The sequence below is a fragment of the Mustela putorius genome, unplaced genomic scaffold (assembly GCF_011764305.1).
Source record: "Mustela putorius furo isolate JIRA1106 unplaced genomic scaffold, ASM1176430v1.1 tig00000253_pilon_pilon_pilon, whole genome shotgun sequence".
Classification (NCBI taxonomy): domain Eukaryota; kingdom Metazoa; phylum Chordata; class Mammalia; order Carnivora; family Mustelidae; genus Mustela; species Mustela putorius.
In genome coordinates this window covers 3,608,454-3,629,410 of record NW_025421329.1, presented here as the reverse complement: position 1 = coordinate 3,629,410, position 20,957 = coordinate 3,608,454, and the positions used below count along the sequence as shown (strand labels likewise).

Sequence of the window (20,957 nt, the reverse complement as noted above, 5' to 3'; positions counted from 1 at the left end):
GTCACAGAGAGGACGTGACTACCAGTTGACCCTCGAGCTGGACACGAAGAGTCGGTAGAGGTCCCCCACTCATCTTGCAGCCACCCACGATAAGCCTCATGTGTAAGTCCCTTCCTTCGGGAAATGGCCCCCTACCCATCTGGAGTGGTCTACCTCTTTCCCAGTCTCCCCATGCCCTCCCAGGGCCTGGTTCCAGATTTCTCAGGAGCTCCTGAGGTTGCAAAGCAACAACGTCCATAACTGAGAATCTCTTAGAGGCAGAAGATACCCTTGGTCATAGTGGGAAGGAAGGAAGATTCCCCAGGAGGCCTCACTGTCCTCCAGACTCTCACTTCTCCACCCCTCGGCCCTCTTTTCTCGAAGGTAGAGGTCTGTAGACACTCAGCCAGTGCCTACAACGTGGGGTGGACGTGGGGCTCCCAGTTTAGGAATGTGGAAATCCTGCCCGTTCAATCTTGGAAGAGCTGCTTCAACTCCCAGGTGCTCTCATTTTTTTTATTTATTTCTTTATGTGTCGGAGGAGAGGAGAGAACTAAAATGAGTGTTGCTTATAACCTTTAATGTCCAAGGGATTCAGAACATGCTACCCTAGAAGATGCCCTCTGGTGTATTGATTATTTTGAGCTGAAGGTGAGAAAGAAAGTGCAGACACAGGAGGGGCTCTGATCTACCCCCTTTCCACCTAAAAACAGGCCATAAAATTTCCCACAAGGAAGGTGCCCCCGGTGTGCAGGGAAGGGGACGTTCTTCTCCCCAGGCCGGTGAGTCAGCACTGGAAGGCACCCATGCAAACGATCCCTCTGCCATCACCCTTATCTTCTGCTTCTCTCCTGTATGTTTCCTAGTCAGTGTCCCACGATTTACTGCCCTGTGCCCAAGCCACTTTGTCTTGTCACGTCCCACAATTTGTTGTTCGTTGTTGAAAAAGGTATATAAGTACGTGACTCTAACGGCTTCTTTGGGTCTTCATTTTCCCTTTGAAGGTTCCGAACTCCATGTAAAAACATGAAATTAAACACACCTGCTTTCCTCCTGGTAATCTGTCTATGTCAGTTTAATTCCTAGGCCCAGCCAGAGACGCAAGGAGGGTCGAAGGTGGTTTCTCTTTCCCTCCCATGCATCCATGAATCTCAAATCTGGGGGTCTTGTGAAAAAATGCAGATTGTGATTCCGAAAGTCTTCAGTGGGTTCTGCCTTCTTAACCAGCACCCAAGCGAGGCCCATGCAGCTGCTGGGCCAGGGATGGCCCTTTGCCATCTGAGGGGCTAGCTGGTGCTTTAAAGTCCCTACAGGTACTTCCATTCTGGTGATGCAGCTCAGCCCCCAGAAGATGGAAACCAATCAGGGACCCCAAAAGTCCTGGGTGAAATTGGTTCTGGTGAAGGGGAGGCCGGTGTGGCCAGGAGGGACTGTAGCCCAAAGCCCTGTTCTTGGGGACGAAATCTGGAAGCACGAGACCTGACAGATGGGGACTTTGGCAGACAAAGGGTGTCATAGGGATGCTGGGTGTCTTGAGGGATAATGGGGTACTTGAAATGGGGGAACCAGAAAGTGAGAGGCAGATAGAAACTGAAATGCCAATTGAATATTACCCCAGCAAGTTAACTATTTATCGTTTTATGGCAGTCAGGGGTGCCTGAGGAATACTACACATATGGAGGGGAGCGGGTGAAGTGGGGGGGTGCAAGGCGCCAGCCTTTGCTTTGTCCTCAGCCAGCCTCCTGCTCCTTCATTAACAGAGGATAAATGCTTCTTATCTTAAATTGTGTCGACCATCCTAGTTGCTGCCTGAAACATTTTATGGCATGCAGTAAGACAGAGGCAATGGACTGATGCGTTTGGGTTTGGGGGGCTTTCTTGGGGTACCATTGCACATAATGGAACCTCATTAGAATTTGGCAAAAATATATTCACCCCAAATCATAGTGGACACAGCTAGAAAAATGACCCTGGAGTGCCAGTCTCCATCTTGTCCTAAATGCTCTCCTCCTCATCCTGGTGGGATGAACAGATCACAGAAAACTGAGGAATCAACCTCATTTCCAAGCCCCTTCTAGACTTTTGACGCCCCCCCAGGTGAAAAATGCTTTAAAACAATTTTTAATCAGAAATTGTCAGGTTTTTTGAGTACAGGCATTTTAATTACATGTAAACAGACTCATGACTACATCAAAAGAATTATATTAGGAATGAACAATCAAAGTAAATTTCCAATTAAATGTAGAGAAACTTGTACGTCCATTGGGACCACCAATCCCCCTCACCAGATTTCTTCCCACATCATCCTTGACTCGGGGACTTTGCATAGGAAGAGGAAATTCGAAGTTGAAAGAGAAGAGGAAAAATAACCCACAGACGTTTTCCTCCTGTCTCTTGATTGGAAGCTCGAATGTTTGCAGTAACAGCACTCACAAAGGGGAAACTATCCCATTACAAATATTTCATAAGCTGTGCCTCCCTTATTACAGACACACATACTTACTTAAAAGTAAAGAGAAAGAGGCAGAGTCCAATATCTCTGAGTCCAAAAAACTCGTCCACTCGCACCAGCTTCACATCTCAAAGGCATCAAATATTAAAAGTAACAATAATCCTGGCATATTCCTTGAGGATATAGCCTCTTTGGGTACATTATAACACTCCCAAAGGCCAGTAAGACAAATAATTAGAAAACAGCATGTCCCAAGTAAGACCTGTCACCTACCAAGTTTCTATAAGGAGCCAAAGAACTGGCAAGAATTACAGTGAAGAAGTAATACAAATGAACCGTCTTCTGTATGCATTCCTGTGTAAGAAAGGATTCTCTAGGCTGAAAAAGAATTTCTGCTTTCAATTCTCCCCCTTGAGCCAAACATCGCCCTGCCTTCCAGGTGGTGGGAAGACCAGGCCAGCAGAGAACTGAACAGAATTTACTCCTTTATCTACCACCACTGGCCCCCAAGACTCAGCCCTCCTGTAAGGATAAAAAAAGCCTTGAATCAAAAGTCAAGAATTAGGGACACATATTTTTTGTTGTTGTTGTTATTTCACTGTTTATATTTTTTGGTGTTTCCTTTTTATTTGCAGGTCTAATTTCTTACTCACAGAAGAAGTCAATATCCTGGAGGAAAAAAGGCAAAAAAAAAAAAGAAAAAAGAAAAAGGTTGAACTGAGCAGACAAGGACCAGAAAACAAATGCATTTTCTTTATTAAAAAATCATAGGTCATCAAAGGGAAATCTGGATTTAAAATAAGGTTGAACCCCAAAGAGTATGACATAATTATCACCTCAAGTCAAAAACTACTTAAAATGAAAGTTCTCAAATACACTTTTAATTGGTGGTTATTTGACACATTCAAGCTCCATGCTCAGAAGGGATGACAAGTGAGTCCCGTTTGTGTGGGTTGGGCAATGTTTTGAAGTTATTTCATGCAGCAATTAGCTCCAGGAGAATGTCTTCAAAACAACCACCTTGCCAAGTAGCTCAAAGGGGATCTTTTATGTCTCTTCTGGGGTTTGCAAGACCCCAGGGCATTGGAAAGAGTATAATTTCTTTTTCAAACACAAGTAGAATCTATCTACCACAGAAATAAGGCATCCAAAGATTTTTTTTTTCCAGAATGTTTTGATTTGATTAAATACAGGTGCTGATTTTTTCCCAGCCCAGGTGCTTTAGTAAATAAATATAACCCTCAGTTAAGAGTCCGTAAATACTATATTCCTTTCTTTCTTTGTGACATGGACTCCTTTCTAGGATAACTTGTATCTAAAAACGAAAGGGGGTGGGTTCAGTAACCTTTCAACAGTGGGAATAGGTGTAAATGCTCGCCCAAACCGCCCTGTCCCCGGGGAAGCCTCCATGGCAAGTAGGGGGGTTGTTCAGGGAGTCTTGTAAGAGACGTGATGCATTTTTTAAAGCTTTTTTTTTTTTTTTTAATTTTATTTACTTATTTGACAGAGAGAGAGAGAGAGATCACAAATAGGCAGAAAAGCAGGCAGAGAGAGAGAGGGAAGCAGGCTCCCTTGGAACCCTAGCAGAGAGTCTGACGAGGGGCTCGATCCCAGGACCCTGAGATTACGATCTGAGCCAAAGGCAGAGGCTTCATCCACTAAGCCACACAGGTGCCCCAAAATGATGCATTTTTTTAAAAATATTTTATTTACTTATTTGACAGACAGAGATCACAAATAGGCAGAGAGGCAGGCAGAGAGAGAGAGGGAAGCAGGCTCCCTGCCTAGCAAAGAGCGCGATGAGGGGCTCGATCCCAGGACCCTGAGATCATGACCTTAGCCAAAGGCAGAGGCTTAACCCACTGAGCCACGCAGGCAGCTGACATTCTTAACACTTGCTGCATTAGCCCAGGATCTGAGTCCATCTCTGGCCTACTCTGAGACACTTACCGTGGTGGGGACTTCCTTGGTGGCATCTTGGTACACGTGTTGCTCCTCGACCAAGCTGCTGGGGAAATAGCCCAGGGTGCCCATCTCATCCTCACGGTCATCTCCATAAACCTGAGTGCCCAGAAGAGTAACAGTCAGGGGATTGCGGATGGAGGTCCACTTCTAAAAACCCTCTGGGCTCGCATTTGCTGTGAATGAGAATTATAGAATTGCAATGTCTCGCTTTTTCATTCTGGATTCCAGGGGCCTCAGATCCAACTCTGAAGCTCATTCACAGCCACTGAGTCAACCCACAGAAAGCGTATCTCTGTTCCTCTGTGGCCCCGTCTTCCTGGTCTCACTGAGCATTCCTTTATTTCATGCAATCTTGTGAGCCGCCTTGGAACCCATAAACAAAGTCAGTACTTTTCTTTTTTTCTTCTTTCCTTTTAAAAATTTTATTTAATTTCTTTTCAGTGTTCCAAAATTCATTGGTTATGCACCACACCCAGTGCTCCGTGCAATAGGTGCCCTCCTTAACACCCGCCACCAGGCTCACCCAACTCCCCACACCCCGCCCCCGCCCTGCCCCTTCAAAACCCTGAGTTTGTTTCTCAGTCAGTACATTTCTTAAGAACAAAATAGATACTTTTATTTTAAAGAACTGGTCTTTCTCAGTTAAAAATTTGAATGCACAGATACTTGAGTGAATTTCAGATTTAATCGTTCATTCCTTGAGAGTCTGTCTGTGGGGCTGCAGATGAGAACAGGAAACCGGCTCGGCTTCATCCCTCCCTAGGGTCCACCCCCTGCCGGTGAAGAAAGCAGAGAAGAAAGCAGATTCTCTGGAACTGAAGAGAATGTTAGTTTCCTTTAAAATACTGAAGTGGAGCCTGACTGCCAACACACACATGCCTTTTCCTCGGCAAATCCCGGCAAACATTTTTGAGTAAGTTTCAAACTCTTTGGGATGTTCAAGCCCCCACATGGTTGACTAGGTCTTGACAACACATCACATAAACCTACATTTGGTTTTGTTATGAAATTTTCTTTTTTTCTTCAAAATGTAACAAAAGCAAATGTGTGTGAATTTCAGCACTTGCATCTAAACCTCTCCATTGTTCTTAAGAGCTTGTTCCAAACACTGAAATATATTGAAGGTAGATCAGAGAGAAAACATTAAGAGCAACCTATGTTAAGGTGTGTGTATATTTGAAAGGATCTCATCTTACACTGCCAGCCCAGAATTCTCCAGCTCCATTTTCTTGCACCAGCTTTGAGTAAATGTAAATCTGCTGTCCTTTTTTAACATTAATGAACCTGCAGTCTGGGGCATTGTAATCTTCTCGAGCTCGGGCCAGAGAAATAGTGTCTGGAAGAAAAGAAACATTGAAATGACTGCATTTTAGTCTCCTGGATTTTGTTCCTTTGTTTGTTCCTTCCTTTCTTTCTTCCTTTCTTCCAGATTTATTTGTGTATTTGAAAGAGAGAGAGAGAGAACTCATGGGGAGGGGGAATTGTGGAAAAGAGAGAGAGAGAGAGAGAGAGAGAGAAGGGAAGCAGATTCCCCGAGGAGCACAGAGCCTGATTCTGGCCTTAATCCCAGGACCCTGAGATCATGACCTGAGGCAAAATCAAGAGTCGGATGCTTAACCAACTGAGTCACCCAGGCACCCTTAGTCTCCTCAATTTTCTAACAGTAAAAAGGCCAAGCATATCAGAAAACTAGAAAATCAGAGAGATCAGTAATTCCCAGTTTATAGTTCCCATTCAGTTCAAGAAGAGTAATACAGCCAAGGTCTGAAAGCTGAGAAGTTTAACTAAGTGAATTCTCCGTAGTAAGACACCAAAGGTACAGACCATGAGAAACAGAGCTAGCAACATACACATTAGAGAAGATTCACTTAAAGCCCAATTAGATGTTCAGGTATTAGTGGATATTTTTTTCAATTCTATAATAGAAAGATAATAAAAGGCATAAAAAATGTCCTTACACACACACTCGTCATCTGCACAGAGCTTCTTGGAAGCAAGTCTGTCCATAAATATTCCATGCACGGCACATATGGCCACAAGACCTGGGAGGGAAAATAATAATAGTCTGGCCATCTTCCTTTTTTGGCTGTTTTTGCTGTCGTCCTTTAACTGGAAGTGGAAGCTGACTGCAGTGGTTCCTCTCTTTTATGTGGAAGCCAGACATCTGGGTGAGTGCCCCCCAGCCAATGGGAAGGTGCCCACCCTTCCTTCCTCTGCTTTCCTAACAGCCCCTGGGATCCAGGGGCTAATTTGCATCTGGTTTTCCAAAGAGACCCAAACTCGATGTCTTTTTCTTTTTTTTATTAATACACAAAAGATAGCCCAAACAGTCCACCATCGGCAAAGTCTTTTTAGCTGTGGGATATTGCCCTAGTAGGGAATTGTGGAAAGAGCTATGAGAACTTTAATTCATTTAAACCCATTTTTTTTTTGCTCCATTTTCATATTCTTTCCACTTAGGAGCAAAGAGGTTCTAAGTAGAGGAATCTGCTGAAAATGAGAGATCCATATCCTTAGGACACAGAATGTTCCTTGAAACAAATCCGATTAGTCAACATGTGGGTTTATAGACTAGATAAATCAAGGACGCTTAAGTTTACAAATCACCCATGACAGAATTTCCAGAAGTCTCGTCTTTCCTGACACGGATATGGTTTGGAACACGTGAGCCACAACCATACCCAGACCCTAGCAAATGTGGAAAGGAGGATGTAGGTGAGTTGAAAAGAATGGAACCATCTTTTTTTTTTTACCCTCTGGGTCATTTGAAATTTAGTCTCAAAACCTGCTCCTGGGTAGAGACAGGAGAAAGCTAGAGGTTCTTCTTACCACCCTTATCCCTGCTTCTGGGAATCTTTCCCATGGAAAGAAGAGCACTGCTAGAAATCATCAAAGTTGAAGGGCCAATACCCAGCTCCTATCTAGTCAACAAACATTTTCTGAGCACTGTTCCAGGCATAAGAGATATAGCTGTGAATAAAAAAAAAAATTCCCTGGCCACAAGGATTTACTTTCTGTGAGGAGAGACAGACAATAGGTTGCTGCCTTTTCTAGTGTTTGGGGCTGGTGTCTCTTTCATAAGATTCACCCCCCCCACACCCTGCACCATTGTTTCTAGAATAGAGGTCCCTGTCAGGATACCCTGTCAGACTTGGCTGATGACAAGATTTCAGAGTAGAACCTCCTCCTCCCTCCCCACAGCGTGCTGTCTCCTCACCAGATGAGGGACAAGCATTCAACTTATAAAATAATTTTGTACAAAACTAGGGATAAAATGGTAAAGCAAAAATATACTTACAGTATTATTTTTTTCATAAAAGGTTTTTTTGTTATTTTCAGAGGACAATCTTTTATACAGCTGGCCCAGATTTAGAAGCTCATTTAATTCAATATCTTCATTATAGTCAAACATACTACAGCCTCTACAGTCCAGAACTGTTTATTTTTTTTTAAAGATATTGTTTTATTTATTCATTTGAGAGAGAGAGAGAGAGAGAGCACAAGCAGAGGGAGAAACAGGCTCCTCACTGAGCAAGGAGCCCCATGCAGGACTCGAACCCAGGACATTGTGATCATGACCTGAGCTGAAGGCAGATGCTTAGCCAAATGAACACCGAGGTGCACCAGAATTGAGATTTTAAATTCCTCATTTCCTGTTTCCCTTCAAGGAAAAGATGAACGAGAAGTCATTTCCGAAAGCAGGTTGCCCGTGCTTTTTTCCTGCCTTATAAGCTAGGCGCCTAAGAGGGTCTCTGAGAAAACTAAAGCATTGATTAAATCTTCTTAATCTTGTTCAGGCAGCCGTTTTACAGACTGGGCTGGTCTCAAGCCAGCCCTCAGCACAGGAGAGCTAGAAGACAATTGCCACTTAAGAGGCATTTAAGGGAAACAGGGATTACCACCCCGTGTTCAAGCGCCCCCACCCTTGCCCCCGGAGCAGGGTGAAACATGGAAGAGATCCTCAACCAAGCCATCACAACAACTTAGCAAGCTAAGGCTGGTATTCACACCAAGCCATTATTGGCTACTGGAAGGTGGAGAAGCAAAGAAAAGAGATGTCAAGCCATCTGAGCACATCCCAGGCAGGCCTGGGATGTCCTAGCTTTCTGTAGTAGGCAGAGGTAGAATGCAAATGAATGTTTTGCTTGCGGTTGGAATTTAAACTTACAATAACTTGCGAGCATTTGTCCCTGGAGGCACATTCCAGACCTTGCAGATGCTGGGGGTCTGGAGAAGGATCTGCTCTGTCCTGAGCAGGCTCACCTCCTTCATCTGGATTTTCAGGTGTATTCTCTGAGCCTTTATTGCCCAAATGACATTTTCTTTTCTTTCTTTTTTTTAAGATTTTATTTATTTATTTGACAGAAAGATCTCAAGGAGGAAGAGAGAGAGAGAGAGTGAAAGAGAGAAGCAGGCTCCCTGCTGAGCAGAGAGCCCAATGAGGGGCTCGATCCCAAAACCCTGAGACCACAACCGGAGCCGAAGGCAGAGGCCTAACCTACTGAGCCACCCAGGTGCCCCACAAATGACATTTTCTTTCTTTCTTTCTTTCTTTCTTTCTTTCTTTCTTTCTTTCTTTCTTTCAAAGATTTTATTTATTTATTTGACAGACAGAGATCACAAGTAGGCAGAGAGGCAGGCAGAGAGAGAGGAGGAAGAAGGCTCCCTGCTGAGCAGAGAGTCCGATCAGGACCCTGGGATCATGACCTGAGCTGAAGGCAGAGGATTTAACCCACTGAGCCACCCAGGCTCCCCAACAAATGACATTTTCTGCTCTCATTCCTAAATTAGTTCTTGATCTGCAGTTCTTAAAATGGAGCCCATGGCTCCTTTAAGGTCTAAAAACCAGTTTGGGCGGTGGATGGGGTGGAAGCAGCCCCCTTGCTGTGGCCTGCAAGGCCTTGCATGATCTGGCCCCAAGGCCCCTCCAGTCACTCTCTCCCTGCTTGCTCTGAGCCTGCCATATAAGCTGCTCTGTCTTTTGAAAATGCAAAGCTCATTTCTACGTTAGGCCCTCCAGAGCAGATTGCTGGGGAAGGTTTCACTCCACAGACCAGCCCTCCCCCAGATAGATGGGTTTCACACAGCCATTCTTGTCCTCCTCCAACTCAGTCCATCCATCGTGTGACCGTGGCACACCCCCTCGTCAATTATCACTACCTGACAGGCGATTTGTGATTTGTCCCCGTACACCACAGTGAAAGCTCCAGGACATGGGAACCTTGTCGATCTTGCCCTTGGCTCTATCACCAGCACCCAGAAAAACGGGTAGTCATTGAATGAATGACCTCCCTGAAGTTGTGTGCTTTGGTGTATACATGCACGTGTTTGGTTTTATTTTTGTTTTTCCTGGGGAGAGCCCTTAGGATTTATCAGATTTCAAAAGAGGTTTTTAACATCCCAAAATCAAGACTCACTAAGTTATCAGGGCAAAGACTTGGGTTTTGTCACCAAAGCATAGCCCCAGAGCAGCAACTTCAGCACCACATTATAAATTAGCCTCTCAAGCCCCACCCCTCAGGGTGCCTGGGTGGCTCAGATGGTTGGGTGACTGCCCTGGGCTTGACTAATGATCCTGGAGTCCCAGGCTTGAGTCCTGCATCAGGCTCCCTGCTCAGCAGGGAGTCTGCTTCTCCCTCTGACCCTCCCCGGTCTCATGCTCTTTCTCTATCTTTCTCTCTTTCTCAAATGGACAAATAAAATCTTAAGAAAAAAAAAAAAAAAACCCTCTCCTCCAATCCTGCTGGATCAGTCTACAGTTTAATAAGCTATGAAAATGATTTGGAAGAACATGAAAGTTCGAGAAATATTGCTCAAGGGCAAATCAATTATAGCACCAATTTTTTAAAAAGACTTTATTTATTCAATTGTCACAGAGAAATATCACAGGTAGGCACAGAGGCAGGCAGAGAGAAAAGGGGAAGCAGGCTCCCTGCTAAGCAGAGAGTCCAATGCAGGGCTCGATCCCAGGACCCTGAGATCATGATCTGAGCCAAAGGCAGAGGCCTAACCCACTGAGCCACCCAGGCGCCCCAATTACAGCACAAATTTTAAGTGAGGGCTTCACAATCTTCATTAGATCTTTACTGGATACAGTATTTCCAAGGACAAAGTGCTTGCTAAATACCCAAACAGAAAATACTTTGAGCCTTAAAGTTCAAAATGGAGATAGGAACCTCTTGCAATGCTTTCCTTAAAAAACAACAAAAAAAGATTATTTGAGAGACAGAGAGAAAGTGTGAGCAGGAGGGAGAGGAAGAGGGAGAGAAAATCTAAAACAGACTCTGTGCAGAGCACAGAGCCCAATGTGGGGCTTGATACCACAACTGCGATATCATGATCTGAGCCCAAACCAAGAATCAGACACTTAACCAATTGAACCACCCAGGTGCCCCACAACATGATCCATTTTCACACCAGTTTCTTCTTCTTCTTCTTCTTCTTCTTATTTATTTATTTATTTATTTGACAGAGAGATCACAAGTAGTCAGAGAAGCAGGCAGAGGAAGAGGGAGAAGCAGGCTCCCCATTGAGTGGAGAGCCCAATGCGGGGCTTGATCCCAGGACCTTGGGATCATGACCTGAGCTGAAGGCAGATGCTTAACCGACTGAGCCACCCAGGTGTCCCACACCAGCTTCTTTTTATCAATATACTGCCTTTGAAAAATACAATTTGAACTAATGGTCTAACCATTATAACCTGCTTCGAAAGGTAGAAATCTGGTTTGTTAGTTCTTAACTCACGTTGGAATCACTCAGGGAGCTTAAAAATATTGATGACTGGGTTTCATGGCTAGAGATTGGGATATAATTGATATAGGGTATAGGTTAGGCATGGGCTTTTGGAAATGTTTCCTAGATAATTCAGATCTGCAGTGGAAATTAAACTCAAAGTTGAGAACCACAATAGATGGGCACATCTTACTTACTTTTATGAAAACTCCTGGCAACTCCAACAGATGGGTACAAGATCCCAGCATGATCAAATCATCTTCAAAGGGTAGTTAGTTCCTTTTTTCTTCCCCCTCTTTCCTCTTGAAGACTTTCTTCCCAGAATTTGATTATATTCCAGGAGATTTAAGCAAATAAGTAAATGCATTGATCACTGGGAGCAGAGGACTTACAAAGAAGGAAAAGGAGGTTGGGGCACCTGGGTGGCTCAGTGGGTTAAGAGTCTGCCTTTGGCTGAGGGTCCTAATCCTGGGGTTCTGGGATTGAGTTCCTGCTCAGCAGAGAGCCTGCTTCTCCCTCTCCCCTCTGCTTGTGCTCTCTCTCTCTTTCAAATAAATAAAATCTTTTTTAAAAAAGGAAAGGGGGAAGCCCAGAAGAAACCCAGCATTGTCAGATTGCAGTTAGAGGTTCTGCTGGAAATTCCTTTTTCATATTAATTATATAGAAACAACCACAAATACAGACACAGAGCAATCTCTCTATACCATTAAGAAAGGTAAGGACAGGTTGAAGAATGCATAGGACACTGAAGACACAACCACATGGGACATGATCCTGGATTGGAATCCCAGATCATTTTCGGGACATCAGCAAAATGTGAATCATATTGGATACTGCATTAGTGTTATTTCCTGATTCTGCTGGTCACATGGCAGTTCTGTAGCAGAGCAGTCTCGTGCTTAGGAAATACACACTGAAGTATTAAGGGGTGATACAGGGTCAAGGTGGCACGACTCCTGAATGGCTCAGCGATGTTTATGGGAGCTGTGTACTGTTTCCGCATTTTTAGATAAATTGGAAATTATATCAAAATAAAAAGCTTTCAGAAGTAATCAGATGTTCATAAGCTCTTTATTTCTAACAGCCCCATATTAAAAAGAACCCAAATGCCCATCTACTGTAAAAACTGCTATTGCAGAGGTGAACTTCAAAAACATTCTAATGATTTTTTAAAGTAATCTCTACACCCAATGCGGGGCTCAAACCCACAACCCTGAGATCAAGAGTTGCATGCTCCACTGACCAAGCCAGCCACAGGCCCCCAAAAGTATTCTAGACGGGGAACAATTACAGTGATAGAAAGCAGATCATTGCATGCCTAGAGTTGGGGTGGGGAATAGATTAACTGCAAAAGGGCAAAGGGAGCCTTTGTTTTTGAGGAGTGATGGAACGCTCTCTTGATTATGGTTATTACACAACTGTATACAATCGTCAAAATCCATCAAATTGGGTCACTAATCAAAACTCACTAAAAATGGGTGAATTTTATTGCTTGTAAGTAACTCAATTTAAAAAAATCTGAGGCGGGGAGGAGTCAAGATGGCAGAGAAGTAGCAGGCTGAGACTACTTCAGCTACCAGGAGATCAGCTAGATAGCTTATCTAAAGATTGCAAACACCTACAAATCCATCGGCAGATCGAAGAGAAGAAGAACAGCAGTTCTAGAAACAGAAAAACAACCACTTTCTGAAAGGTAGGTCTGGTGGAGAAGTGAATCCAAAACGATGGGAAGATAGACCCCGGGGGGAGGGGCCGGCTCCCGGTAAGCGGCGGAGCAACAGAACACAAAATCAGGAATTTTAAAAGTCTGTTCCGCTGAGGGACATCGCTCCAGAGGCTCAACCAGGGTGAAGCCCATGCGGGGTCAGCGTGGCCTCAGGTCCCACAGGGTCACAGAAGGATCGGGGGTGTCTGAGTGTCACAGAACTTATAGGTATTAGAACGGGGAAGCCGGCTACAGAGACAGAGCCGACAGTAAGCTCGCAGCTCGGTGATACCTTGAACCGGTCGCAGGCTCGGTGAGCTCGGAGCGCGGCCGGAGGTCAGGCAGACGGGAGTAACTGGGCGCTGTTCTCTGAAGGCGCACTGAGGAGTGGGGCCCCGAGCCCTTGGCTCCTCCGGGCCAGAGACCAGGAGGCCACCATTTGTATTCCCGTCCTCCGGAACTCTACGGAAAGCGCTCAGGGAACAAAAGCTCCTGAAAGCAAACCAGAGCGGATTACTCAGCCCAGGCCCTGGTAAGGGCGGTGCAATTCCGCCTGGGGCAAAGACACTTGAGAATTACTACAACAGGCCCCTCCCCCAGAAGATCAACAAGAAATCCAGCCAAGACCAAGTTCACCTACCAAGGAGTGCAGTTTCAATACCAAGGAGAGCAGCAGAATTCCAGAGGAGGAGAAAGCAAAGCACGGAACTCATGGCTTTCTCCCTATGATTCTTCAGTCTTGCAGTTAATTTTTTTTTCTTTTTCATTTTTTTTCTCTTCTTCTGCTAAAATTTTTTTTAACTTTTACCCTTTTCTTTTTTAATGTTTTTTAACTAGTTTATCTAATATATATATATTTTGATTTTTTATACTTTTCTTTATTCGTTTTCTTTTTATTTATTTATTTGACAGAGAGAGATCACAAGTAGGCAGAGAGGCAGACAGAGAGAGAGAGAGAGAGGAGGAAGCAGGCTCCCTGCTGAGCAGAGAGTCTGATGCGGGACTCCATCCTAGGACCCTGAGATCATGACCTGAGCCAAAGGCAGCGGATTAACCCACTGAGCCACCCAGGCGCCCCTCGTTTTCTTTTTTTAATTCTTTTCTTTCTGAACCTCTTTTTATCCCCTTTCTCCCCACTCATGATTTGGGATCTCTTCTGATTTGGTTAAAGCATATTTTCCTGGGGTTGTTGCCACCCTTTTAGTATTTTACTTGCTCCTTCATATACTCTTATCTGGACAAAATGACAAGGCAGAAAAATTCACCACACAAAAAAGAGCAAGAGGCAGTACCGAAGGCTAGGGACCTAATCGATACAGACATTGGTAATATGTCAGATCTAGAGTTCAGAATGACAATTCTTAAGGTTCTAGCCAGGCTTGAAAAAGGCATGGAAGATATTAGAGAAACCCTCTCGGGAGATATAAGAGCCCTTTCTGGAGAAATAAAAGAACTAAAATCTAACCAAGTTGAAATAAAAAAAGCTATTAATGAGGTGCAATCAAAAATGGAGGCTCTCACTGCTAGGATAAATGAGGCAGAAGAAAGAATTAGTGATATAGAAGACCAAATGACAGAGAATAAAGAAGCTGAGCAAAAGAGGGACAAACAGCTACTGGACCACGAGGGGAGAATACGAGAGATAAGTGACACCATAAGATGAAACAACATTAGAATAATTGGGATTCCAGAAGAAGAAGAAAGAGAGGGGGGAGCAGAAGTTATACTGGAGAGAATTATTGGGGAGAATTTCCCCAATATGGCAAAGGGAACAAGCATCAAAATTCAGGAGGTTCAGAGAATGCCCCTCAAAATAAATAAGAATAGGCGCACACCCCATCACCCAATAGTAAAATTTACAAGCCTTAGTGACAAAGAGAAAATCCTGAAAGCAGCCCGGGAAAAGAAGTCTGTAACATACAATGGTAAAAATATTAGATTGGCAGTAGACTTCTCCACAGAGACCTGGCAGGCCAGAAAGAGCTGGCATGATATATTCAGAGCACTAAATGAGAAAAACATGCAGCCAAGAATACTATATCCAGCTAGGCTATCGTTGAAAATAGAAGGAGAGATTTAAAGCTTCCAGGACAAACAAAAACGGAAAGAATTTGCAAACACCAAACCAGCTCTACAGGAAATATTGAAAGGGGTCCTCTAAGCAAAGAGAGAGCCTACAAGTGGTAGATCAGAAAGGCACAGAGACCATATACAGTAACAGTCACCTTACAGGCAATACAATGGCACTAAATTGATATCTCTCAATAGTTACCCTGAATGTTAATGGGCTAAATGCCCCAATCAAAAGACACAGGGTATCAGAATGGATAAAAAAACAAAATTCATCTATATGTTGCCTCCAAGAAACACATTTTAAGCCGGAAGACACCTCCAGATTTAAAGTGAGGGCTTGGAAAACAATATACCATGCTAATGGACATCAGAAGAAAGCAAGAGTGGCAATCCTTAGATCAATTAGATTTTAAGCCAAAGACTAGAATAAGAGATGAGGAAGGACACTATATCATACTCAAAGGGTCTGTCCAACAAGAAGATTTAACAATTTTAAATATCTATGCCCCCAACGTGGGAGCAGCCAACTATATAAACCAATTAATAACAAAATCAAAGAAACACATCAACAATAGTACAATAATACTAGGGGACTTTAACACTCCCCTCACTGAAATGGACAGATCAAGCAAAAGATAAACAAGGAAATAAAGGCCTTAAATGACACACTGGACCAGATGGACCTCACAGATATATTCAGAACATTTCATCCCAAAGCAACAGAATACACTTTCTTCTCTAGTCCACATGGAACATTCTCCAGAATAGATCACATCCTCGGTCCTAAATCAGGACTCAACCGGTATCAAAAGATTGGGATCATTCCCTGCATATTTTCAGACCACAATTCTCTGAAGCTAGAACTCAACCACAAGAGGAATTTTGGAAAGAACCCAAATCATGGAGACTAAACAGCATCCTTCTAAAGAATGAATGGGTCAACCGGGAAATTAAAGAAGAATTGAAAAAAATCATGGAAACAAATGATAATGAAAATACAACAGTTCAAAATTTGTGGGACACAACAAAGGCAGTCCTGAGAGGAAAATATATAGCGGTACAAGCCTTCCTCAAGAAACAAGAAAGGTCTCAGGTATACATCCTAACCCTACACCTAAAGGAGCTGGAGAAAGAACAAGAAAGAAACCCTAAGCCCAGCAGGAGAAGAGAAATCATAAAGATCAGAGAAGAAATCAATGAAATAGAAACCAAAAAAACAATAGAACAAATCAACGAAACTAGGAGCTGTTTCCTTGAAAGAATTAATAAAATTGATAAACCCCTGGCCAGACTTATCAAGAAGAAAAGAGAAAGGACCCAAATAAATAAAATCATGAATGAAAGAGGAGTGATCACAACTAACACCAAAGAAATACAAACAATTATAAGAACATACTATGAGCAACTCTACGGCAATAAATTTGACAATCTGGAAGAAATGGATGCATTCCTAGAAACATATAAACTACCACAACTGAACCAGGAAGAAATAGAAAGCCTGAACAGACCCATCACCAGTAAGGAGATTGAAACAGTCATTAAAAATCTCCAAACAAACAAAAGCCCAGGGCCAGACGGCTTCCCGGGGGAATTCTACCAAACATTTAAAGAAGAACTAATTCCTATTCTCCTGAAACTGTTCCAAAAAATAGAAATGGAAGGAAAACTTCCAAACTCATTTTATGATGCCAGCATCACCTTGATCCCAAAACCAGACAAGGATCCCATCAAAAAAGAGAGCTATAGAACAATATCCTTGATGAACACAGATGTGAAAATTCTGACCAAAATACTAGCCAATAGGATTCAACAGTACATTAAAAGAATTATTCACCACAAACAAGTGGGATTTATTCCAGGGCTGCAAGGTTGGTTCAACATCCACAAATCAGTCAATGTGATACAACACATCAATAAAAGAAAGAACAAGAACCATATGATACTCTCAATAGATGCTGAAAAAGCATTTGACAAAGTACAGCATCCCTTCCTGATCAAAACTCTTCAAAGTGTAGGGATAGAGGGCACATACCTCAATATCATCAAAGCCATCTATGAAAAACCCACCACAAATATCATTCTCAATGGAGAAAAACTGAAAGCTTTTCCGCTAAGGTCAGGAACACGGCAGGGATGTCCATTATCACCACTACTATTCAACATAGTACTAGAGGTCCTAGCTTCAGCAATCAGACAACAAAAGGAAATTAAAGGCATCCAAATCGGCAAAGAAGAAGTCAAATTATCACTCTGCGCAGATGATATGATACTATATGTGGAAAACCCAAAAGACTCCACTCCAAAACTGCTAGAACTTGTAGAGGAATTCAGTAAAGTGTCAGGATATAAAATCAATGCACAGAAATCAGTTGCATTTCTCTACACCAACAGCAAGACAGAAGAAAGAGAAATTAAGGAGTCAATCCCATTTACAATTGCACCCAAAACCATAAGATACCTAGGAATAAACCTAACCAAAGAGGCACAGAATCTATACTCAGAAAACTATAAAGTACTCATGAAAGAAATTGAGGAAGACACAAAGAAATGGAAAAATGTTCCATGTTCCTGGATTGGAAGAATAAATATTGTGAAAATGTCTATGCTACCTAAAGCAATCTACACATTTAATGCAATTCCTATCAAAGTACCATCCATCTTTTTCAAAGAAATGGAACAAATAATTCTAAAATTTATATGGAACCAGAAAAGACCTCAAATAGCCAAAGGGATATTGAAAAAGAAAGCCAACGTTGGTGGCATCACAATTCCGGACTTCAAGCTCTATTACAAAGCTGTCATCATTAAGACAGCATGGTACTGGCACAAAAACAGACACATAGATCAATGGAACAGAATAGAGAGCCCAGAAATAGACCCTTAACTCTATGGTCAACTAATCTTCGACAAAGCAGGAAAGAATGTCCAATGGATAAAAGACAGCCTCTTCAATAAATGGTGCTGGGAAAACTGGACAGCCACATGCAGAAAAATGAAATTGGACCATTTCCTTACACCACACACAAAAATAGACTCAAAATGGATGAAGGACCTCAATGTGCGAAAGGAATCCATCAAAATCCTGGAGGAGAACACAGGCAGCAACCTCTTCGACCTCAGCCGCAGCAACATCTTCCTAGGAACAACGCAAAAGGCAAGGGAAGCAAGGGAAAAAATGAACTATTGGGATTTCATCAAGATCAAAAGCTTTTGCACAGCAAAGGAAACAGTTAACAAAATCAAAAGACAACTGACAGAATGGGAGAAGATATTTGCAAACGACATATCAGATAAAGGACTAGTGTCCCGAATCTATAAAGAACTTAGCAAACTCAACACCCAAAGAACAAATAATCCAATCAAGAAATGGGCAGAGGACATGAACAGACATTTCTGCAAAGAAGACATCCAGATGGCCAACAGACACATGAAAAAGTGCTCCATATCACTCGGCATCAGGGAAATACAAATCAAAACCACAATGAGATATCACCTCACACCAGTCAGAATGGCTAAAATCAACAAGACAGGAAATGACAGATGCTGGCAAGGATGCGGAGAAAGGGGAACCCTCCTACACTGTTGGTGGGAATGCAAGCTGGTGCAGCCACTCTGGAAAACAGCATGGAGGTTCCTCAAAATGTTGAAAATAGAACTGCCCTATGACCCAGCTATTGCACTATTGGGTATTTACCCTAAAGATACAAACGTAGTGATCCAAAGGGGCACGTGCACCAGAATGTTTATAGCAGCAATGTCCACAATAGCCAAACTATGGAAAGAATCTAGATGTCCATCAACAGATGAATGGATCAAGAAGATGTGGTATATATACACAATGGAATACTATGCAGCCATCAAAAGAAATGAAATCTTGCCATTTGCGACAACGTGGATGGAACTAGAGCGTATCATGCTTAGCGAAATAAGTCAAGCGGAGAAAGACAACTATCATATGATCTCCCTGATACGAAGAAGTGGTGATGCAACATGGGGGCTTAAGGGGGTAGGAGAAGAATAAATGAAACAAGATGGGATCAGGAGGGAGACAAACCATAAGTGACTCTTAATCTCACAAAACAAACTGAGGGTTACTGGGGGGAGGGGGGTTGGGAGAAGGGGGGTGGGATTATGGACATTGGGGAGGGTATGTGCTTTGGTGAGTGCTGTGAAGTGTTTAAACCAGGCGATTCATAGACCTGTACCCCTGGGGATAAAAATACATTATATGTTTATAAAAAATTAAAAAAAAAATCTGAGGGGTACCTGGGTGGCTCAGTGGGTTAAAGCCTCTGCCTTCAGCTCAGGTCATGATCCCAGGGTCCTGGAATCGAACCCCACATCGGGCTCTCTGCTCCGATGGGAGCCTGCTTTCTCCTCTCTCTGCCTCTCTGCCTGCTTGTGATTTCTGTCAAATAAATAAATAAAATCTTAAAAAAAAAATCTGAGTTGCCCATTTCAAGGAGTTTAAAAGCAAGTCCTTATAAAGGCCTATATAGTTCCATCTTACTCTCCCCTCCCTCGCTCTCACCCCACTCCAGCTCCACAGACCCTTCTACTTCGCTCATACAGACACTCAAAGCAGGGGCATCTGTGAAACCTTTTCTCAGACAAGTTAAGGACAGTCACTGAGAGTAAGAAGTTAGAAAACTAAACAGCAACTAGCACTGCTCGAACATCTCAAGAGCATGGTCCTTTTTCTAGTAATTCATTCTTAATACATTTTACAAGCGAACATAAACTTGACAAATAAGTTATTCAGTAAGTCAGACTCTAGGAGCACCTGGGTGACTCAGTCGGTTAAGCCTTTGGCTCAGGTCATGATCTCAGGGTCCTACAATCCAACCTTTGTCAGGCTACCTGCTCAGTGAGGAGTCTGCTTCTCCCTCTCCCTTTGTCCCTCCCTCTACTTGTGCTCTCTCAAGTAAATAAAATCTTAAAAAAAAGAGAGATAGAGATTCTAAATGTGGCAGCTTTAGGAATAAAAACTATTTTGCTTTTTCCTCCTTATGTATATGGAAGAGTGACCTGACAAAAATCTACATAAGTCTAAAAGTAGTCATCCCATTTGCAATAAAAATTCAAACTTTTATTCAAGAAAATATTCAAAGAAAAACATGAAAAAAATTATCAAGTATCACTTATGTGTGCTACAGGTGCAAAACTGTCCACTTCTAAAGATGCCCATGGTTTTACTAGCAGGGGACTAAATCACAGCCTTAGGTATAAATCAAAAGCTAAAGAAAATGAGCTTTGGTGTTTAAGAATTAGACACTGATGTTTGAGAATTACAGAGGTATTAAGATTAGAACTGGCAATTTTTTACAAGTCAGCCTATTTATCTTTAAAAATTTTCTAGACTGTAAATTCTTTCCCTTGGAGGGAAACCTTCTTAAGAACAGGGTAGATTAGACAAGCAGGTATTCCTTAGGGAAAATTCCATCTAGAGCATAGGAGCATGAAATAGGAGTTCAAAGATAGCATTCTCTTTCCTTGTTTTCCCAGAAAACATGTTACTCCTAGATGGCCTTTAACCAATTAAATGCTGAATGAAAAGCTTTGTGAAATGTCTACTACCAGCAAGAAATTATACTCATTTATTTGAAGAACACAGAGTTCAAATTTGGTTCTTGTCCAAGTCTCATTTTCTTCTAACACTTAAGGCAATTATTTTTACCATCAACACCAAACACACACACTCTTACCATTACCACATACACACACACCCAGCAATCCATACGAAAGAAAAAAATTACAGAAAAATCTAATAATGAAGGGCTTGATCTAATTCTCCTTTTGTTAAAATGATTCAATGGGGGCATCTGAGTAGCTCAGTTAGGTGTCTGACTTAGGCTTGGGTCCTGGGATTGAGTTCTGCATTCCTGCCTCTAGCTCTTATTCAGCAGGGAGTCTGCTTGAGGATTCTCTCTTCTTGTCTCTGGACCTCCCCCTGTTTTGTTCATATTCTCTCTCAAATAAAATCTGAAAAAAAAAAAAAAAATTTTTCAATGGTTCTTTGCCATTAGCTGCTCCAAAATAATACTAGGAAAG

The 20,957-nt window shown here is 42.6% G+C and overlaps 1 protein-coding gene across 1 annotated transcript; it reads right to left on the bottom strand.

The window, feature by feature from the left end:
* Positions 1-2,114: 2,114 nt before the first annotated feature.
* Positions 2,115-7,848, bottom strand: OTOR (otoraplin). The gene is made up of 4 exons (XM_004754193.3): positions 6,355-7,848; positions 5,593-5,732; positions 4,382-4,492; positions 2,115-3,100 (listed from the first exon to the last, which is right to left on the bottom strand). Exons 1-4 carry the CDS (start codon positions 6,467-6,469, stop codon positions 3,077-3,079), a joined length of 390 nt encoding a protein of 129 aa, XP_004754250.1. The 5' UTR covers positions 6,470-7,848; the 3' UTR covers positions 2,115-3,076.
* Between the last annotated feature and the right edge of the window lie 13,109 nt (positions 7,849-20,957).